The sequence below is a fragment of the Jatropha curcas genome, chromosome 2 (genome assembly GCF_041381405.1).
Source record: "Jatropha curcas cultivar XTBG-Jc1 chromosome 2, XTBG_Jcur_1.0, whole genome shotgun sequence".
In the NCBI taxonomy this organism is placed as follows: domain Eukaryota; kingdom Viridiplantae; phylum Streptophyta; class Magnoliopsida; order Malpighiales; family Euphorbiaceae; genus Jatropha; species Jatropha curcas.
In genome coordinates, this window is record NC_143152.1 from 6,022,074 (window position 1) to 6,040,157 (window position 18,084).

The 18,084-nt window shown below is 31.1% G+C and overlaps 1 protein-coding gene and 2 pseudogenes across 2 annotated transcripts; all 3 read right to left on the reverse strand.

Annotated features, from left to right (window-relative positions):
* Positions 1–1,244: 1,244 nt before the first annotated feature.
* LOC149498123 (short chain aldehyde dehydrogenase 1-like) lies at positions 1,245–2,496 on the reverse strand (annotated as a pseudogene). The gene is made up of 2 exons (XR_016319690.1): positions 2,302–2,496; positions 1,245–2,117 (listed from the first exon to the last, which is right to left on the reverse strand). The product of XR_016319690.1 is annotated as a short chain aldehyde dehydrogenase 1-like (transcript).
* A 3,062-nt stretch (positions 2,497–5,558) lies between these two features.
* On the reverse strand, positions 5,559–6,555 carry LOC149498124 (short chain aldehyde dehydrogenase 1-like; annotated as a pseudogene).
* A 996-nt stretch (positions 6,556–7,551) lies between these two features.
* LOC149498125 (short chain aldehyde dehydrogenase 1-like) lies at positions 7,552–8,848 on the reverse strand. The gene is made up of 2 exons (XM_089718034.1): positions 8,661–8,848; positions 7,552–8,445 (listed from the first exon to the last, which is right to left on the reverse strand). The coding sequence occupies exons 1-2, from the start codon at positions 8,696–8,698 to the stop codon at positions 7,644–7,646; spliced, it is 840 nt and encodes a 279-aa protein (XP_089574160.1). The 5' UTR covers positions 8,699–8,848; the 3' UTR covers positions 7,552–7,643.
* Between the last annotated feature and the right edge of the window lie 9,236 nt (positions 8,849–18,084).

The window sequence follows — 18,084 nt, forward strand, 5'->3', positions numbered from 1 at the left end:
TAAAACTAAAAAAATATAATATTAGATCTTTTCGCGGAGTTGATTTTGATAAAAGATATAAATTTTCATACCAACAACTAACTCATTAATTGATTTGGACGTCAAAATAATAACTCTTCTGGATCTTCATAATGAGATTGCTTATCCAATACGTTGAAACATATAACGAATATAAATGAGTTTCCGCCGCTATGTGTCAATGGCATCAATAGAGGAACATGCCACACTACTATGCTCCGTTGATCGAAGATTTACACCTGCAAATTAAAATTTAAAATTTTTAACTAAATAAAATCAAATATTATAGTTTTGTTTAGTAATAAACCCTCACATTAATGGACTACCCTCACAAAGAAGGAGCAAAAAAAAAAAATCAAATATGGAAACAATTAATCATAATAAAACGAAAAAGACAAATCTGTTATACGAAAACAAATCTGAATTTATTATAAGAAAAAAAAAATTAAAAGCAAAAGAAAGTGAAGCGGAAGATATAGTAGGAGATAAGTAGGGTTACTGCTGATAAACGGCGACAACCCCGATCTAAAACTAGAATTAGTTTACTTATTTATTATAGAATCTTATTTTTCTCAACATAGTAATACTGAAAACCCAATCCTAAAGTTTCAATATTTACCCGCTTGATGACAAAAGAGCCAAGGGAGCCAAATGTAGACAAAATTAAGATTTCCGTCTCTAATTTCTCAAATCGCCTAAGTTATCGAACTTGTTTACTGATTTTTGTTTTTCCAATTAAGCACATGAATGGATTGGTTTCATCAATAGATGGTTTTGAATTTTTTTTCCGGAGGGAAATTAAACACTCGTACATATATATATATATATATATATATATATATATATATATATATATATATATATATATATATATATATATATATATATATATATATATACTAGTTAAGCTATAATTATAATAAAATGGTAACTTAATATGATTTCTTATTTATTTGTCTTTTATTAGCAATAATGAAAAATCACTAAGAGTGTTTTTTTTTTTTTCTCCTTTTCCTTTTTTGAGTTTTGGAAAGAGATTTGAACCTGGAACTATTGCCAAATCGTATATACACTTACGACTGGACTATAACAATTTTGGTATGCATATTTTTTTGTCCATTTAAATGCACCATTAGATATATATATATTTTTTAATTTATTGAGAGGTTCATTATCCCAAAAAACTTTGTAGACCACACAATAGAGGTGGACCTCTCTTAAAGAACTTTTTAAAAGAATAAAACAAGTACTGTAGAAATTTATTCATAACCAGTGCATAATGTCTTGTGCTAGATTTCTCAACCTTAAGAAAACAAGCTCTGCATTGCTATGGCAAACGAAGGATTGGTAAGGCTAAAACCTCCATCAACCACTAAGTTAATCCCACTAACATACTTGGATTCATCACTTGCAAGATACAAAGCCGCATTTGCGATATCCTCAGTTCCAATATTACTTCTTTCAGTGTCGCTACTGATGAAACCGCTTCCTCAGCTTCTTTCTTCCCCTTTCCAAAAGCACTTCTTAGCAAAGGAGTTGCAACAGCAAATGGTGAAATACTATTAACCCTAATTCCATATTGCCCTAATTCTATAGCTAAATTCTTTGCAAGCCCAACCACTGCATGCTTTGATGCTGTGTATGCATGTGGAGAACCGGAACAAGTAACAGCAGCTAAACTTGAAGTAAATAATATACAACCTTTCTTGTTTGGGATCATGACCCTGGCTGCATGTTTAGCGCCCACGAATGCACCAAACGCGTTTACATCAACAACTTTCTTGAAGTCTTGATTGTCAGTTGATAGGATTCTGGGGTCTGGGTTACCAGAAATTCCAGCATTGTTGAACATTATATCGAGCTTTCCATACCTGGAGACGGCCAAATCCACAGCGTTTTTGACATCTAAGTCGTTACTGACATCACAATGGACATAAGAAATGGTTTCCGGAGAGCCGAATTCTTGGCAGAGCGACAGCCCAAGATCATCTTGTACATCTGCAATCAGTACTTTGGCTGCATGTTTTACAAATAGCCTGACCGTACACTCCCCTATGCCACTAGCTCCACCAGTTACCAATGCAACCTTCCCTTCAAGTCTACAAATTTTTGATATATTATAATATTATTTCGATATATTATATATTAGTTGTCAATTTTACTATACCTATGCATCCCAGTTCAACTGGATAGACAAATTTCACTTTCTTAGTAAGAAAATACAAATAATAATAATAATAATAATAAAGAAATAAAGAAATAAAAAGAGTTTAGTCAATTTACCTTTTGGTGATTGATGTTGCTGAGAGATCAGAACTCATGTTTTCCCAGAAATTGATGAAAGCAAAAGCACCTGTAAGAATGAAATCTATGGGCTTAACTATGGATCGTGCTTTCTGCGTAAACTAATTGCATCTATATAGACAAAATAATTAGCTAACTGGACTTGAGTCATGAAAGGTAGGCTATTCTACAGGAAACAATGATATTACTGCTCTGCTATGAAATAATATAACTCATTAAACAGATCATTTAATGATATTATGACACGTTTATATCGATTTTAACAATAAATATACATATATAGCTGGCTTTTTGTTGATACAACTTTAAAGTCCACTCTGTATCCAATTCCAGAAATATATAAGATTTTTTTAAAAAAATATTAATTTTGTCTTAAACAAATTGAATATTGCATGTGATTATAGATAAAGATTCCAATATTTAAATATAAAACAGATAATAAGATATTACAACTAATGTATACAGTATCCGTATGTTTATTTTAATGAGAATAAGACAACAAAGACTAGCTGTCCAAATTTGATCATTTTCCTCATTTTAATTTTTATCCAAGCTTATGAGTTCAGGAAAGCCCATAACACCGGTCACCACTTACCTCATGTGGCACAATTTTAAGAATAAATAAACACAAACGTAAGTAACTGGACCTACTATTATCTATCTGACCAATCAAGCTTAAATTTACACAAATCACCTACTTATATTTAGGGTCTGTTCACAATATTAGCTGTTTTAACAATTATAGTAGTTATTAGTTATCATGTGGTAGCTGTTTATATATTAAAATTATTCTATGAAAATAATTATTTTAATCAGCTATTTAATTTAAAATAATAAAAAAATTAATTATTTAATTAGCTGAATTCAGAGGAAAAAAAATAGATATAATTGTTAAAAAATATTAATTAAAAGCTGAATGTTAAAAGTTAAAAATTATTAATATTTAACGTTTTATAAAAAGTGTTCTAGATATGTTACCGAACTGTATAATTAATGCAATTAATACGGATACAATTAAACATTAATAACTAATTCAAAAGTTTTCCCTAAACATGAACAAAGTGAACGAATTTTTATTCATATAAAAAGTTAATCCAATAAAATAATTTGACTAAAACTGTAACACCGTGTTTTTTATAATTGCAACTGCCGACCATATTTTTTAACACCGTTTGCAATTGAAAATTTATAATTTTTGTTCTTATTAAATTGCAACCAAAAGTACTGACTATAAGCAACTAATAAATAAGTTGTCGTAATCAAAATCTAGTCACTACCAATATTCTAATTATATATAATTTTTGCAACCATATGCTGTGATTGCAATTTTTATTAGTAAAATATTAAGATTAATATTGAATTTGTTTCAACCTATTTATTTGCATAATTTAAAATAATTTACATATTTTTTATTGCATATACTGTAAGGGAAAAAAACTCATTATGAATAGTAAAACCATTTCCATATATAACACGTAGACAATATATATATATTTTTTTGTTAATGATTACTATCCACCATGAAGAATGGGATGCCCGCTTGATTAGAAGCCTAAGTTGCTAAGTTTGGCTCTTACAAAATAATTGTTATACGAAATTTTGACCCCAAACATTATCTTGTTCAAGCAATCAAATTGGCTCCAAACAAAATCACAAAATGCAATTAACGCATAATTAGAATTTAGAATGCTTCAAATGAAGCAAACAAAATTGTAACAAACAACAATTAACTTCAAAGAAATTGGATATTTACCTTAAAGAAGTCATCATTATTATCATAACCAATTATCTACACTAATAGTTAACAATTTTCCAATTAAACTAATAGTTAGACATATTTCTACATATATATAATTTCAATAAGGTTAGTTGCTATATTCTGAATAAGATTTCAATATTCGATGTATTTGTTATATCCGTTTCTAACTATTGATAATTAGCAATGAATAGAATCCTTTCTGAACTGTATGTATGGTTTTTTTTTTTTTTTTTTTTTTGAAAGAAGACTGTATATATGGTTTGCTGAGTGCTTGAATACAATTTGGCTTATGTCATGACCGTACCATCCTTTGTTATGGTGTCGTGCTATAGTTGGTTATCACGTCAGTCTAACACGCTGAAGGTCTTTGGTTAAAGTGTGGGCGACGCCAGTTTATATAGGTTTTGTATCTATTTATTTATACATTCAAAGTGTATGGATTAACATAATATTTTTGTCCCAAACTATGCTATAATTTCCCCCCATTTTAGAGTTTTGATTGCGAATAACTTTATATCATGCTTCACACATACACAAATATTTATACATTATTTGAATATTCTTATTGAATTATATTTCTATTCTCTTGGTCGAGTATTATTTTATATTTTTTTTAGTATTGAAAGAGAGATTCAAATCTAGATTTATTATTAAATTATATATGCAATTATCACAAAGCTATACATTAGTGTGTGAGTATAATTTTATACTTGTTTTTTTTTTTTTTTTTTTATCAGCAAATTAAAGTTATTTGCCAATTGTTTAGCCACTATCTTTTATAAACTTCCCACAAGAGAAATAGGTTGATAATCCTTTAAGGACAAAGAAGAATATACTTTTGGTATCAAAGTCACAAAAGTAGAATTAATTCTACCTGGTAAACTTATAGAACTCTTAAACCATGCGGTAGATGTCATCTTCTATCAGATCTCCAAAATTTTTGATGAATAAAAAATTGTAACCATTAGGTATAGGTAAACAAGAGAAACTTGTATTTTATTTTTAACTTGTCCAGGTTTTTTCACTTATCATTTTTAAATAGATTTGGGTGTATTTGGATGTCTATTGACTAAGGTATATTTCATTGATTTTGCTAATAATTTTATTTTCTGATAAAAAAAAAGTATAGGTGCACAAGAACTTTCACAAGACCATACTGCATGTTTTGCATCTTCCCGTGAAAACGGAGCTTCCAAAAATGCAACAAATTGATCTAGAACTTAAGATTTTTAAATTGAATTTTCTTCAGAATTGACCGATTGTAATTTGAATTGAAAAATTGTTTTCAAAATAAAATATAAGTCGCTGAACATTCTAATTTAATGATAATGCATCTGTCGATTTAGGAATAGATGATCTAATAATTTGAATTCTTCTTCCTCAATATTCATAAGAAAATGTAATATCAATTCTCATTAATTATTAGTAAGCATTAAGCATGAATCTTGACTAATTATTCAAAATATCATGTACTCTCTTAAGAAAATAGACTCTTCATTGCGATTGCAAAAGAGGGATTAGTAAGACTATAACCACCATCAACTACTAAATTGACTCCACTCACATACTTGGATTCATCACTGGCTAGATATAAAGCTGCCCGTGCTACATCTTCTGGTTCAAGAACCGCCTCTTTCAATATCCCTGTAGATGAAATGAACTCTTCAACCTCCAACTTGTCCTTCTCCAAACCATTTGTTACCATCGGAGTAGCAACAAGAAATGGTGAAATACAATTAACCTTAATCCCATATTGACCTAACTCTCCGCTTAAATTCTTTGCAAGACCCACCGCTGCATGTTTTGATGCTGCATAAGCATGTGAAGCAGAAAGGCCCATGCAAGAAACAGAAGCTAGACTTGCAGTAAATAGTATACAACCTTTCTTAGTTGGGATCATCACTCTTGAAGCGTGCTTGGCACCTAGGAAAGCACCAAACACATTTACATCAAAGACTTTCCTGAAATTTTCATTGCTAAAACCCAAGATTTCATTTTCTAATCATCCTCCTATTCCAGCATTGTTGAACATGATAGCAAGTTTTCCATACCTGCAATGGAAAAAGCAGAAATAATTTAAATTAAATTAATAATTATGTCGACTATAGTGACTTGAGGTTCATGCAGTTGATACCTGGAGACGGCTGAATCGACAGCATTTTTGACGTCAGAATCGCAAGTTACATCGCAATGGACATAAGAAATAGATTCTTCATGAGAGGTGAATTCTTGGCAAAAAGAGTCTCCAAGATCATCTTGAACATCTGCTATTAAGACTTTAGCTCCATGTTTAACAAATAGCCTGGCAGTGGCCTCCCCTATTCCACTTGCGCCCCCAGTTATCAGAGCTACCTTCCCTTCAAGCCTGCAAAAACCCAGAAATTAATTTTAATTAATTAATGAACTCATTAATTAGATGGGTTGATATTTTACCTTCTAGTGATGGAAGTAGGCACTGAATGGTTGGAACTCATTTTGTGCTTGTTATTGTAAATTGGAGGGCCTTCTCTGCGTAAGGGAATAAGAATAACTTCTATATCCTGGCTTGTTTAATGTCTGACGATTAAGGCATCACTGGATTTTAAATTAGAGAGGTATACTGTGATTTGATCACTATAATCCTGATGTATCAAAATACGAATTTGATGAATGTTATTTAAAGGGAGAATTATCCCCTGCTATGTAGCATACAACGTTATTTCGGCTCACTAGATTCCCCGTTAATCGAAAAATTATTAATTAAATCTTTATTAAAGAGGAAGAAAAAAAAAAAAATTTAACATCATATTCAAAGAAATAATCTACATGTTAAAAAGTTTTGCATCAAATTTGATGTACATCGAAAAATTATTAATTAAATCCTCATCAAGGAGGAAAAAAAATATTATTTAACATCACATTCAAAGAAATAGTCTACATGTTAAAAATTCTTGCATCAGATTTGATGTACACATTTCATTTCTCCTTATATAATGATTCCTTCTTTGAACCCCTATGATACATATATATATATTGGTTATATATATCCAATTGTCAACAATTTGGTTATATATATATCCTTTTAAAGATACATAAATATCGCACACAGTAGTCTGTATACAAAGGAAAAATAATTAATTGGCATTTGATTAAATAATTTGTGATCGAGTCCCGAGCTGAATTAGACGTCCTTGGTTATAAGGTCTGGATATACCAGTGATTTACAAAAAAAAAAAAAAAAAAAAAAAAAAAAAAAAAAAACTGTGATCAATTTAAATTAATTTTTTCTTAATAATTAGAAATTTTAAATTATGTCGTTCTAACTTTAATTAACCTAATTGATTAACCAAAAAGAAGAATGTTTTATGTCTTGTACCATGTTTGTCAATGGGTCTAAATGTTTGCTAAATGTCTAAGTAAAATTAAGATGCTTGATAATAGTAATTAACACGAAATAATTACTGATAGAATTGACATAATTAGTAAAAAAAATTCTAAAATTTTGAGGTGATTTCTGATTTGACCTTGATAGTGTAGATAAAAGAACCTACACATTTATTAATAATCACTACATAATATCTTCTTAAGAAGACAAGTTTTTCATCGCTATTGCAAATGAAGGATTAGTAAGACTATAGCCGCCATCAACAACTAAGTTAATCCCACTAACATACTTGGATTCGTCACTTGCAAGATACAAAGCTGCATGGGCAATATCTTCAGGCTCCAATATCACTTCTTTCAGGTTAGCTGATGATGAAACCGCTTCCTCAACTTCTTTCTTCTCCACCACTCCTCCCAAAGCATTTCTTAGCATAGGAGTTGCAACACCAAAAGGTGAAATACTATTAACTCTAATCCCATATTGCCCTAGTTCTACACTTAAGTTCTTTGCAAGCCCTACCACTGCATGTTTTGATGTTGTGTATGCGTGTGGAGATTCTACACAACAAACAGAAACTGCACTTGCAGAAAATAATATACAACCTTTCTTGTTTGGGATCATAACCCTGGCTGCATGTTTGGCGCCCAAGAAAGCACCAAACACATTTACATCAATCACTTTCTTGAAATCTTGATTATCAGTTGACAAGATTCTTTGTTCCATTGTACCAGAAATTCCAGCGTTGTTGAACATTATATCGAGCTTTCCATACCTAGAGACAGCTAAATCCACAGCATTTTTTACATCAGAGTCGCTACTTACATCGCAATGGACATAAGAAATGGTTTCGGGAGAGCTGTATTCTTGGCAGATTGACTTCCCAAGATCATCCTGTATATCTGCAATCAATACTTTGGCTCCATGTTTTACAAATACCCTGGCCGTACACTCCCCTATACCACTAGCTCCACCAGTTATTAATGCAACCTTACCTTCAAGCCTGCAAATTTTGATAAATTGTACTATTATATCAGATTTATAAAGTAAGAAAACTTCAATTCTTTTATGTGCATATTTATATTTAAGTTGAGAATAATCGTTCTAGCCCGTCTGTACCTATGCCTCATAGTGCTCTCTGTGTAGACATATTTCATCTTCTTAGAACAAAATACTAATAATAAAATAAAAATAGTTAATAGGAGCTGGTTAATTTACCTTTTAGTGATTAATGGTACTGAAAGATCAGAAGTCATGCTTTCCCAGAAATTGTTGAAATAAACAAGCTAAAGAATGAAATATATGCTCTTAATTGTGAATCTTGCTTTTTATGTAAATTGCAGCTTTATAGACAAAGACAAAGAGTAACTAACTGGTTTGACAGATGGAAGAATGCTAGGCGATTGCTAAAATATATTTGATTAATTTGTAACACCTAACTCTCTGTCACAAAATGAGATCACATATATATATAATTAGATATGTTCTATAAATAATTAGATTCGGAGAGATATGTTCTATTATAATTAATAAAATAGATTATCATAACTATGCGCATTGTTTGGAATTAGATTAATAAAATATATACTGACTTTTGATTTAATCTACATAAAATTTAATGCTCCATTTGTTTCTGGAAAATAACTTACCCTTTAAAATATTTTTCAAATGACTTATTTTCTATTATTTGGTTGTAATATTAAAAATTAGTTAAAAATATTAAAATGACTGATTATGGTGGCTGAGGGTGATGGGGAGCGGTAAACAATAGCAGCAATAGCTGCAGCACCAAAAGAAATTAGAAGAAAAGAAATGCAAACAGCAGAAAAAAGATTAATTTATCATTAGTTCTAAATTGTTATAATTTAGTTACAAATTTGTTAGAGTTGTTAGATTATATTTTGCTTAGTTTTGCTTAGCTGGAATCTTATAACTGATTTCCAGCTATCTCTTGTATATAAAAGCAATTCCTTTATTCATGTAAATAGCAGTGGTGAATACAATATCATTTTTACCACAATTGCTTTCATGTTAGTTATAATAAGTTTGTCAAAGCCTATAAAATATTTACGCTTTTAAAAATGGAAAGTCATTTTCTTTTAACCAATAAAATATTTTCCATTGATTTATTTTTCTGACGCCCCTAAACAACGGAAAATTATGAAAAATATTTTTCTATAAATTATTTTACGGAAACAAATGAAACTTAAAATGGCTAGCATACTTGAGGATTACTCGACCCAAATATGATTTCGCATTACTCGAATTCAACCTGATTTAAATATATAAAATTATTGAATTTTAAATTAATTCTTAAAGGCAAATAAACTCATATAATGAGTAATTCAATTTGAATTGATCCAAAATTCTATTTATGCCTTGACATAAGTAAGTTTTTCTATTAAAGTTGAGCATGCTTGATAGTTGATAGACTCGTTTACCAAATATATATTAAATTAAATTTAGACACGTCAAGATGTTACATTTTTTCTGAATTTACAAAAATTAATAAAATAATTAAATTGCCTATTAAAAAAATATAGTCTAAATTATGACTACTGCTATGCCCATGTGAAGATGGTCAGCACTATTGAAAAAAAAGGAAAAAGCCAAAAAAAAAAAAAAAAAAAAAAAAAAAAAAAGAAAAGAAAGTCAGCATTAGATTAAAAATCCAAATCAATCCATTAGCTATGAAGTAAAATCTAATTTCACAATTTTTTATTTGTAATTGAAAGATCAAATTGCACGATTCATCATTTCTTTTTTATTGTATACAAGGCGGCCCGCAGCTACATCATCTGTGTGCAGAAAAGAGAAAATATATAATACTCTAATGAAATAATAGTAAATTAATAACAATCCATTTCAAAGCTCAAATTATTAGTAATAGATGATAAATTATTTTGATTGAACAGTTACAATATGTACCTACAAACATAAATATTATAGCTATTGCAAAATTGATAATAGATGTGCATTACTTTTTTTTTTCATCAGCAACAAAAGTTTAAGTGCATTTTCAGAGATCTATCCTAAGTCAATAGATTTTCCTGATATACCCTTAGTTAGCCTCATTAAACCAAAACATGACAAAAATAACACAACCTGATCAGGAAAAATCTCTTCTTCTTTTGAGCTATGAGAAAGACATATAAAATATTCTAAAAAAATTCACATACCATCAAATAAAGAAGTAATAAAAATAACTACAATTAAACTAAAAAATCTACTGCAGCATTATGACCTTTACCCTTCTTAGCTAAAAAATAACTACAACCAAGCTAAAGAAGTACATGACATAGAAGGTGATGTCACCATTGAAAATCTAAATAAAGAAGAAGAAGAAAAAAAACGCTTCTTAACTGTGGAGATCTCCATTAAAACTGAATAATGAGAACTCTGTATAATTATTTTATCAATTAATTTTAATTAATTAATTAACTCATTAATTAGATGGGTTGATCTTTTACCTTCTAGTGATGGAAGTAGGCACTGAATGGTTGGGACTCATTTTGTGCTTGTTATTGTAAATTGGAGGGCCTTCTCTGCGTAAGGGAATAAGAATAACTTCTATATCCTGGCTTGTTTAATGTCTAATGATTAAGGCATTACTGGATTTTAAATTAGAGAGGTATACTGTGATTTGATCATTATAATCCTGATGTATCAAAATACGAATTTGATGAATGTTATTTAAAGGGAGGATTATCCCCTGCCATGTAGCATACAACGATATTTCGGCCCACTAGATTTCCCGTTAATCGAAAAATTATTAATTAAATCCTTATTAAAGAGAAAGAAAAAAAAATTTAACATCATATTCAAAGAAATAGTCTACATGTTACAAAGTCTTGCATCAGATTTGATGTATAATTTTGATTAAAATTTCTATTACTTTTAATTTATTTAAATTAGTTTTTATGTAATATTGATAAGTTTTTATCTAAAAAATTTCTTGAAACACAACTCACTTGATTTTGAGGAAAAATGCAGGGTTTTGCAAGAAAATGAGGTAAAAATTCATTAAGCACGCCTATGCTACAGTGCCCGTGCTACTACATTGCCCCGTGTTGCTACAGTGCCCCGTGCTAATCAGCACGCCCGTGCTGTTATCGCATTAGACTTCCAGAGGAGTGCACGCCCCAGCCCGTGCTACAGTGCACGCCCGTGCCAAGCAAGGAATCCTAAACTTAGTCAAAAGTTGTCAACCAACTTCACCAATTTATGGAGCTAATCTTGGACAACTTTCTTCGCATACAAATCAAGCCTTAATTTATGCACATGGAAGACATGATTAAGAGAAATTCAAGGCTTGAGGTGGAATTTATTCCCTAAACAATGTAGAAGTTCTCTCCCAAGAAGTCTATATAAAGAGAGGAAGGATGCATTGTAAAAGGGATTGGCATACTCTACATCTCTTCTCCCATCTCTCATTTTATAGCTTTGTATATAGTTTGTTTTTAGAAGTTAAGTATTCAAGAGTTGTGCAAGGTTTTCAAGGAAGCCATCCAAGCAATTTATCACTAGTTCTTATCTCTAAACTCTTAATCTTGTTTATTTCTTTCATTATCTTTATTGATTATGGAATATTTATCAAGTATTATTGAGTTTTATTTAATTACTATGTGTAACTAAATTCTTATACTAGGGGTTTGATGTAGCTTAATCTCTTTTTCAATTTATGCAATTAGATTTATTTTTCCTTATTCAAGTTATGATTTATTAATGAACTTAATGCTTCTAGGCAGAATTTTCCCCTAGATTGATTTATTTCAATTATCACTATCGGAAGAAGGATCTTTGATATGAAAAGGTTAATAAAACACATGAGAATAATAACTTGATGCGGAAGCTATACGGTTTGACTCATGGGGGGTTTTCATAAGTTAATGACCTTAGGTTATGAATTCACAAAACAAACCATAAAACTTAATGATTTAATTCATGTTTGATTGCGCTATTGGAAGATAGGTAATTAGACCGGGTTAAAATAGCTAACAATACATCGGGAGAGCTTGTTAGTGATTTTTGGGTTGTTTCCCCTACTTGAATAATTAAATTGATCAATGAACTAATGAAATAAATTGGATAGAGTTAAGTGAAATCAAAACTCCTAGTAGCTTTACTTTCTTGATTTCTTTTAATCAATTTTTGTTTACTTGACTCTTGTTTATTTTACATTTATACAACAAATCTCTTAATTATTGTTTAAATAATAACAAGATAACACAATTTTGGTACTTGGTTTACAATCCTCGTGAGAATGATATCTTACTCATCATATATTACTTGTAGCGATTCGTACACTTGCGAAATAAGCTGTCAAGTTTTTGGCGCCGTTGCCGGGGATTGGCAATACCAATATCAATACGAATTATCTTGTTATTAATTTAGACATTTTGTTTTTATTTGTTTAATTGAAATATCTGTTTATATTGTTTGTAGTTTTTCTTTATTTTATCGATTTTTTTTTTTTTTTTATCTTTCTTGCGAAGTATTTTGAGATGTTTCATCAACAAGTAGTCGCAAGTTTTATTCAACAACATTTAGAGCCATTTTATGCAGCTTGGGCAAGATTTAATGAATTATTGGAAAAATGTCCTTATCATAATTTTGCTAATAAATATCTCCCTTACATATTCTATTGTGGACTAGATGAAGAGACAAAGAGTTGGGTCGATAATGGATTTTCTGCAACCGGTATTCACCTTCTGGAAAGCAGCTATGAAAATATACTTTACATGTTAAATGATATGGCAGATTTTGACTACCGTTGGCATTGGGATCATTCATTGCAGGGCTGGAATCACCAATATCCTCAAAATTTTGAATATGAAGAAGAAAAGCAAAAGAATTTAGAGGAGGATTTGATTGCTGCCCTTACTAAATCTCACATTGAATTTATGAATGAAACTCGTGAGAATTTTAAAATCCAACAAACAGCAATAGAGAATTTGGAGGTACAAGCAGCAAAATTGATATCCATGGCAATTAATGAATATCGAAATGAGGAGTGCAATTCTAAGGAAACTTCATGGGAAATTGCATATTTAGAATAAGTACAGCCTACATGTGAAAAATGCAACTCCTTTGAAGACGAATTAAATCTCAATTTCTTGTTTTCAGATATGAATATTAATGACCATGAAAAATGTGAGGTACAACTGGAAGGGACATTGGATGAGAGTTTAAATGAAAATAAGCAAAAAGCAATATTGGTGGATGAAGAAATAATTGAGACAGTTGATTTGAGCTCATCAATGGTCTTTATATATACACCACCAGAAGATCCTTTCTTTCCAATAATACCACATTTAATAAACTGTGTTTTCCATGATCTAATGCAGGTTTCTTCCCAAGTTCATTCAAAGCAAGATGTTGTCGATATGACGAGCATAAATTTTTTCAACCTAGCCAATCTTGAGGGCATTTTCAACCAAGAACCATGTGTGATACTACATGATACATACTATGGGCGAATGCCGTTATTTGATAAACTTCTCAAAAGTCGAGTTTAAAGACTTTAAACAAAACGCTAATGGGAGGCAACCCATCATTTTCTTCCTCTTCCTTTGCAAATTTTTATGTTATTTTCTTTTATTTATTTTTATTTTTACCTATATTTTTCATTTTGTTCTCCCATCCTTAGCCCATTATTTTCTTTTATTTTGATGTTTTATACTCATATTGCAGGTCCAAAAAAAAAAAAAAAGAGAGTCAGGCTCTAGCACCCCCCAGGTCGTGCTATCCAACACCCCCGTGCTACACAGCACCCCCTGCCAGCACCCCCGTGCTACAGTGGCACGCCCGTGCTACAGTACATGCCCGAGCCCGTGCTACCTTCTGACTCTTGGAGTGGAGAAAGCATGCCCGTGCTATAGTGCCCGTGCTACAGCTACAGTGCCCGTGCTACAGTGCATGCTTCCTTTCCATTTTTATTATTTATTTATTTATTTATTTATTTATTAGATTTTGTTTCTCTTAACAATTATGCCTATATAATTATTATTATTATGATTATTATTATTATTATTATTATTGTGTTATGTTGTTATATCTTTTTATTTTTGTGTAGTATTTAATCCTTTCTCACTATTAGAATGTAGGCATTGGAACTATGCACTTGCTTCCTTGAATATTATTGTATTTTTCAATACAACGGTGGTAAGTTGTTCTCAACTCTATTTTATTCTTATACCTTGTTTTGATGAATTATGATAAATTTGGGGAATTGATCTTATTTTTGCACACATTGGGGACAATGTGCTAGATTAAGTTGGGGAAAGAAAAATTTTAGTTAAAATTTTATTTTATTTTTTTATTTTTTATTTTGTTTGTTTATTTCATTAGTTTAATATGGATGGAATAATTATGAGCAAAATTAATGATTTATCTTAAAATCGTTAACATTTGAATAAATTAATAATGTTTCCAAAGTTAATTGTTTTTAACCAAATTGATATTGTTAACGTACTTTTTTGATTTAACCAATTGTTTAGAAAATTTTGAATCCTAACTTGAATATAAAACAAGGGACACTAAAGCCATATTACATGTATGTTTTAAATCAATAAAGGATGAAGGTTTTATTTTAAACAAAGTAGTAGGGAGCATAAAATGCAACTACTTATTACTTATATTCCTATAAATATATAAGTGGTATGGAGCATAAAATGCAACCACAAAAGAAGAAAAAGATGAGAAGTGGTATGGAGCATAAAATGCAACCAATTTCTTTAATAGAAGTAGGTTACCTAAAAATGCCTTGAGATGAGAAATATTACATGTAGGCTAAACGTGTCCCAAGTAACTAATATTCTAAAGAAGGAGACAAAAATATTCCTTACTCATGTTTAATAAAAAGAATATGTTATATTAATTTTGGCTAGAAATAACTAACATAGGAAATATATACAATTTATTCTTATGTTAATAATTTGGATATTTATTAAATTCGTGAATAATTATTTCCTACTATATTAAGCTAGCTTTCTTAGTTTTTAGTTTGTTGCTTGAGGACAAGCAATGGTTTAAGTTTGGGGAATTTTGATAAGTGTTATTTTTATAGTATTTTTATTGTAATTTTGATTAAAATTTCTATTACTTTTAATTTATTTAAATTAGTTTTTATGTAATATTGATATGTTTTTATCTAAAAGATTCCTTGAAACACAACTCACTTGATTTTGAGGAAAAATGCAGGGTTTTGCAAGAAAATGAGGTAAAAATTCATTAAGCACGCCTATGCTACAGTGCCTGTGCTGCTACAGTGCCCCGTGTTGCTACAGTGCCCCGTGCTAATCAGCACGCCCGTGCTGTTATTGCATCAGACTTCCAGAGGAGTGCACGCCCCAGCCCGTGCTACAGTGCACGCCCGTGCCAAGCAAGGAATCCTAAACTTCGTCAAAAGTTGTCAACCAACTTCACCAATTTATGGAGCTAATCTTGGACAACTTTCTTCACATACAAATCAAGCCTTAATTTATGCACATGGAAGACATGATTAAGAGAAATTCAAGGCTTGAGGTGGAATTTATTCCCTAAACAATGTAGAAGTTCTCTCCCAAGAAGTTTATATAAAGAGAGGAAGGATGCATTGTAAAAGGGATTGGCATACTCTACATCTCTTCTCCCATCTCTCATTTTATAGCTTTGTATATAGTTTGTTTTTAGAAGTTAAGTATTCAAGAGTTGTGCAAGGTTTTCAAGGAAGCCATCCAAGCAATTTATCACTAGTTCTTATCTCTAAACTCTTAATCTTGTTTATTTCTTTCATTATCTTTATTGATTATGGAATATTTATCAAGTATTATTGAGTTTTATTTAATTACTATGTGTAACTAAATTCTTATACTAGGGGTTTGATGTAGCTTAATCTCTTTTCCAATTTATGCAATTAGATTTATTTTTCCTTATTCAAGTTATGATTTATTAATGAACTTAATACTTCTAGGCAGAATTTTCCCCTAGATTGATTTATTTCAATTATCACTATCGGAAGAAGGATCTTTGATATGAAAAGGTTAATAAAACACATGAGAATAATAACTTGATGCGGAAGCTATACGGTTTGACTCATGGGGGGTTTTCATAAGTTAATGACCTTAGGTTATGAATTCACAAAACAAACCATAAAACTTAATGATTTAATTCATGTTTGATTGCGCTATTGGAAGATAGGTAATTAGACAGGGTTAAAATAGCTAACAATACATCGGGAGAGCTTGTTAGTGATTTTTGGGTTGTTTCCCCTACTTGAATAATTAAATTGATCAATGAACTAATAAAATAAATTGGATAGAGTTAAGTGAAATCAAAATCCCTAGTAGCTTTACTTTCTTGATTTCTTTTAATCAATTTTTGTTTACTTGACTCTTGTTTATTTTACATTTATACAACAAATCTCTTAATTATCGTTTAAATAATAACAAGATAACACAATTTTGGTACTTGGTTTACAATCCTCGTGGGAACGATATCTTACTCATCATATATTACTTGTAGCGATTCGTACACTTGCGAAATAAGCTGTCAATGTAACATCCTCTTGAGTTGAGTCGGGTTGAACCAAACCTGGTTGGGGTAGAATGGATGATAAGTGGACTTATTTGCATGGAAAGTTTAGGACTTGTTTGCCTCCAAACATATAGCTTGGGTAGTAAGTTGCAGCCTTTGTATACTTGAGGTACCAATTAGAGAGTTTACATAGCCAAATCACTTCTTCTAGAGTCTACCCGTTCCTATCATTTTCACTTTCCTATTTTCACGTTTTTCATTTTCTTCTTACGTTTCCCTTCCATTTCCTTGCACTTTTCATGCAAGTTACGCAGTAAGTCCACTTCAAGTAAGTAGAATTCCTTGAAGTTATATGTTATTCACTCTTTAATTGAGTTATATTGGAGATGAGTTATGAGAATTCTTGTGTATAGGAGAAGAAAGTTCAAAGGTAGCAGAAAAGAGAAGCTAAAACAGAGCCCCAGCTTTGTGGCAAGACAGGTTTGATATCTCTTGTTATTTCCCATGTTCTTTGCATGAAAAATTGTGTGGAGTGTTGCTCATGAGATCATATGTTGCTTATTGTGGAGTGAGAGGATTGAAAATGATGTGAAAACAGGGGATGGAATGAGTTTATGAACCAGAGTTTGCTGGAAATTTTACCAGCAATTTCATCTTGATTTTGACCCCAGTAAATGATGGAACTAGGAATTGTCATAGAAGAGTTATTTGTTCCTCTATGTGTTATCTTTACGTGGGCTTTTGAATCACTCAATTTGAAGTTGTATATTGAGAGTTATGGCCAAAAGAACACAGACTGCACAATCTGGAAACACGTCGCGCGCCCGCGCGGTCTGGAAAGCAAGTCGCGCTCGCGACTTTCACATGCGCGGTCGCGACTTTGGCCAAAAACTCTCTGACTCTCAAATGGCACATTTCGCGCTCGCGAACTCCACAAGCGCGCTCGCGACTTCATCTCGCGCTCGCGACTTGTGCTGCGCGGTCGCGACTTGAGCCAGAAACCTCTCTGACTCTCGATTGCACTTCTCGCGCTCGCAAGGTTTGAAGACGTGCTCGCGACTTCTCCCTGGGAAGCATCTCGCGCTCGCGACTTTTCCCTGCGCGCTCGCGACTTGTGTTTTCATGC

What these genes read in the sequence shown, in the direction of transcription:
- LOC149498125 (XM_089718034.1), bottom strand. Translation starts at nt 8,698, where the DNA reads ATGACTTCTGATCTTTCAGTACCATTAATCACTAAAAG. An exon ending in GTACCATTAATCACTAAAAG is followed by an intron (nt 8,446 to 8,660) that starts GTAAATTAACCA and finishes CAAAATTTGCAG; the next exon opens with GCTTGAAGGTAAGGTTGCAT.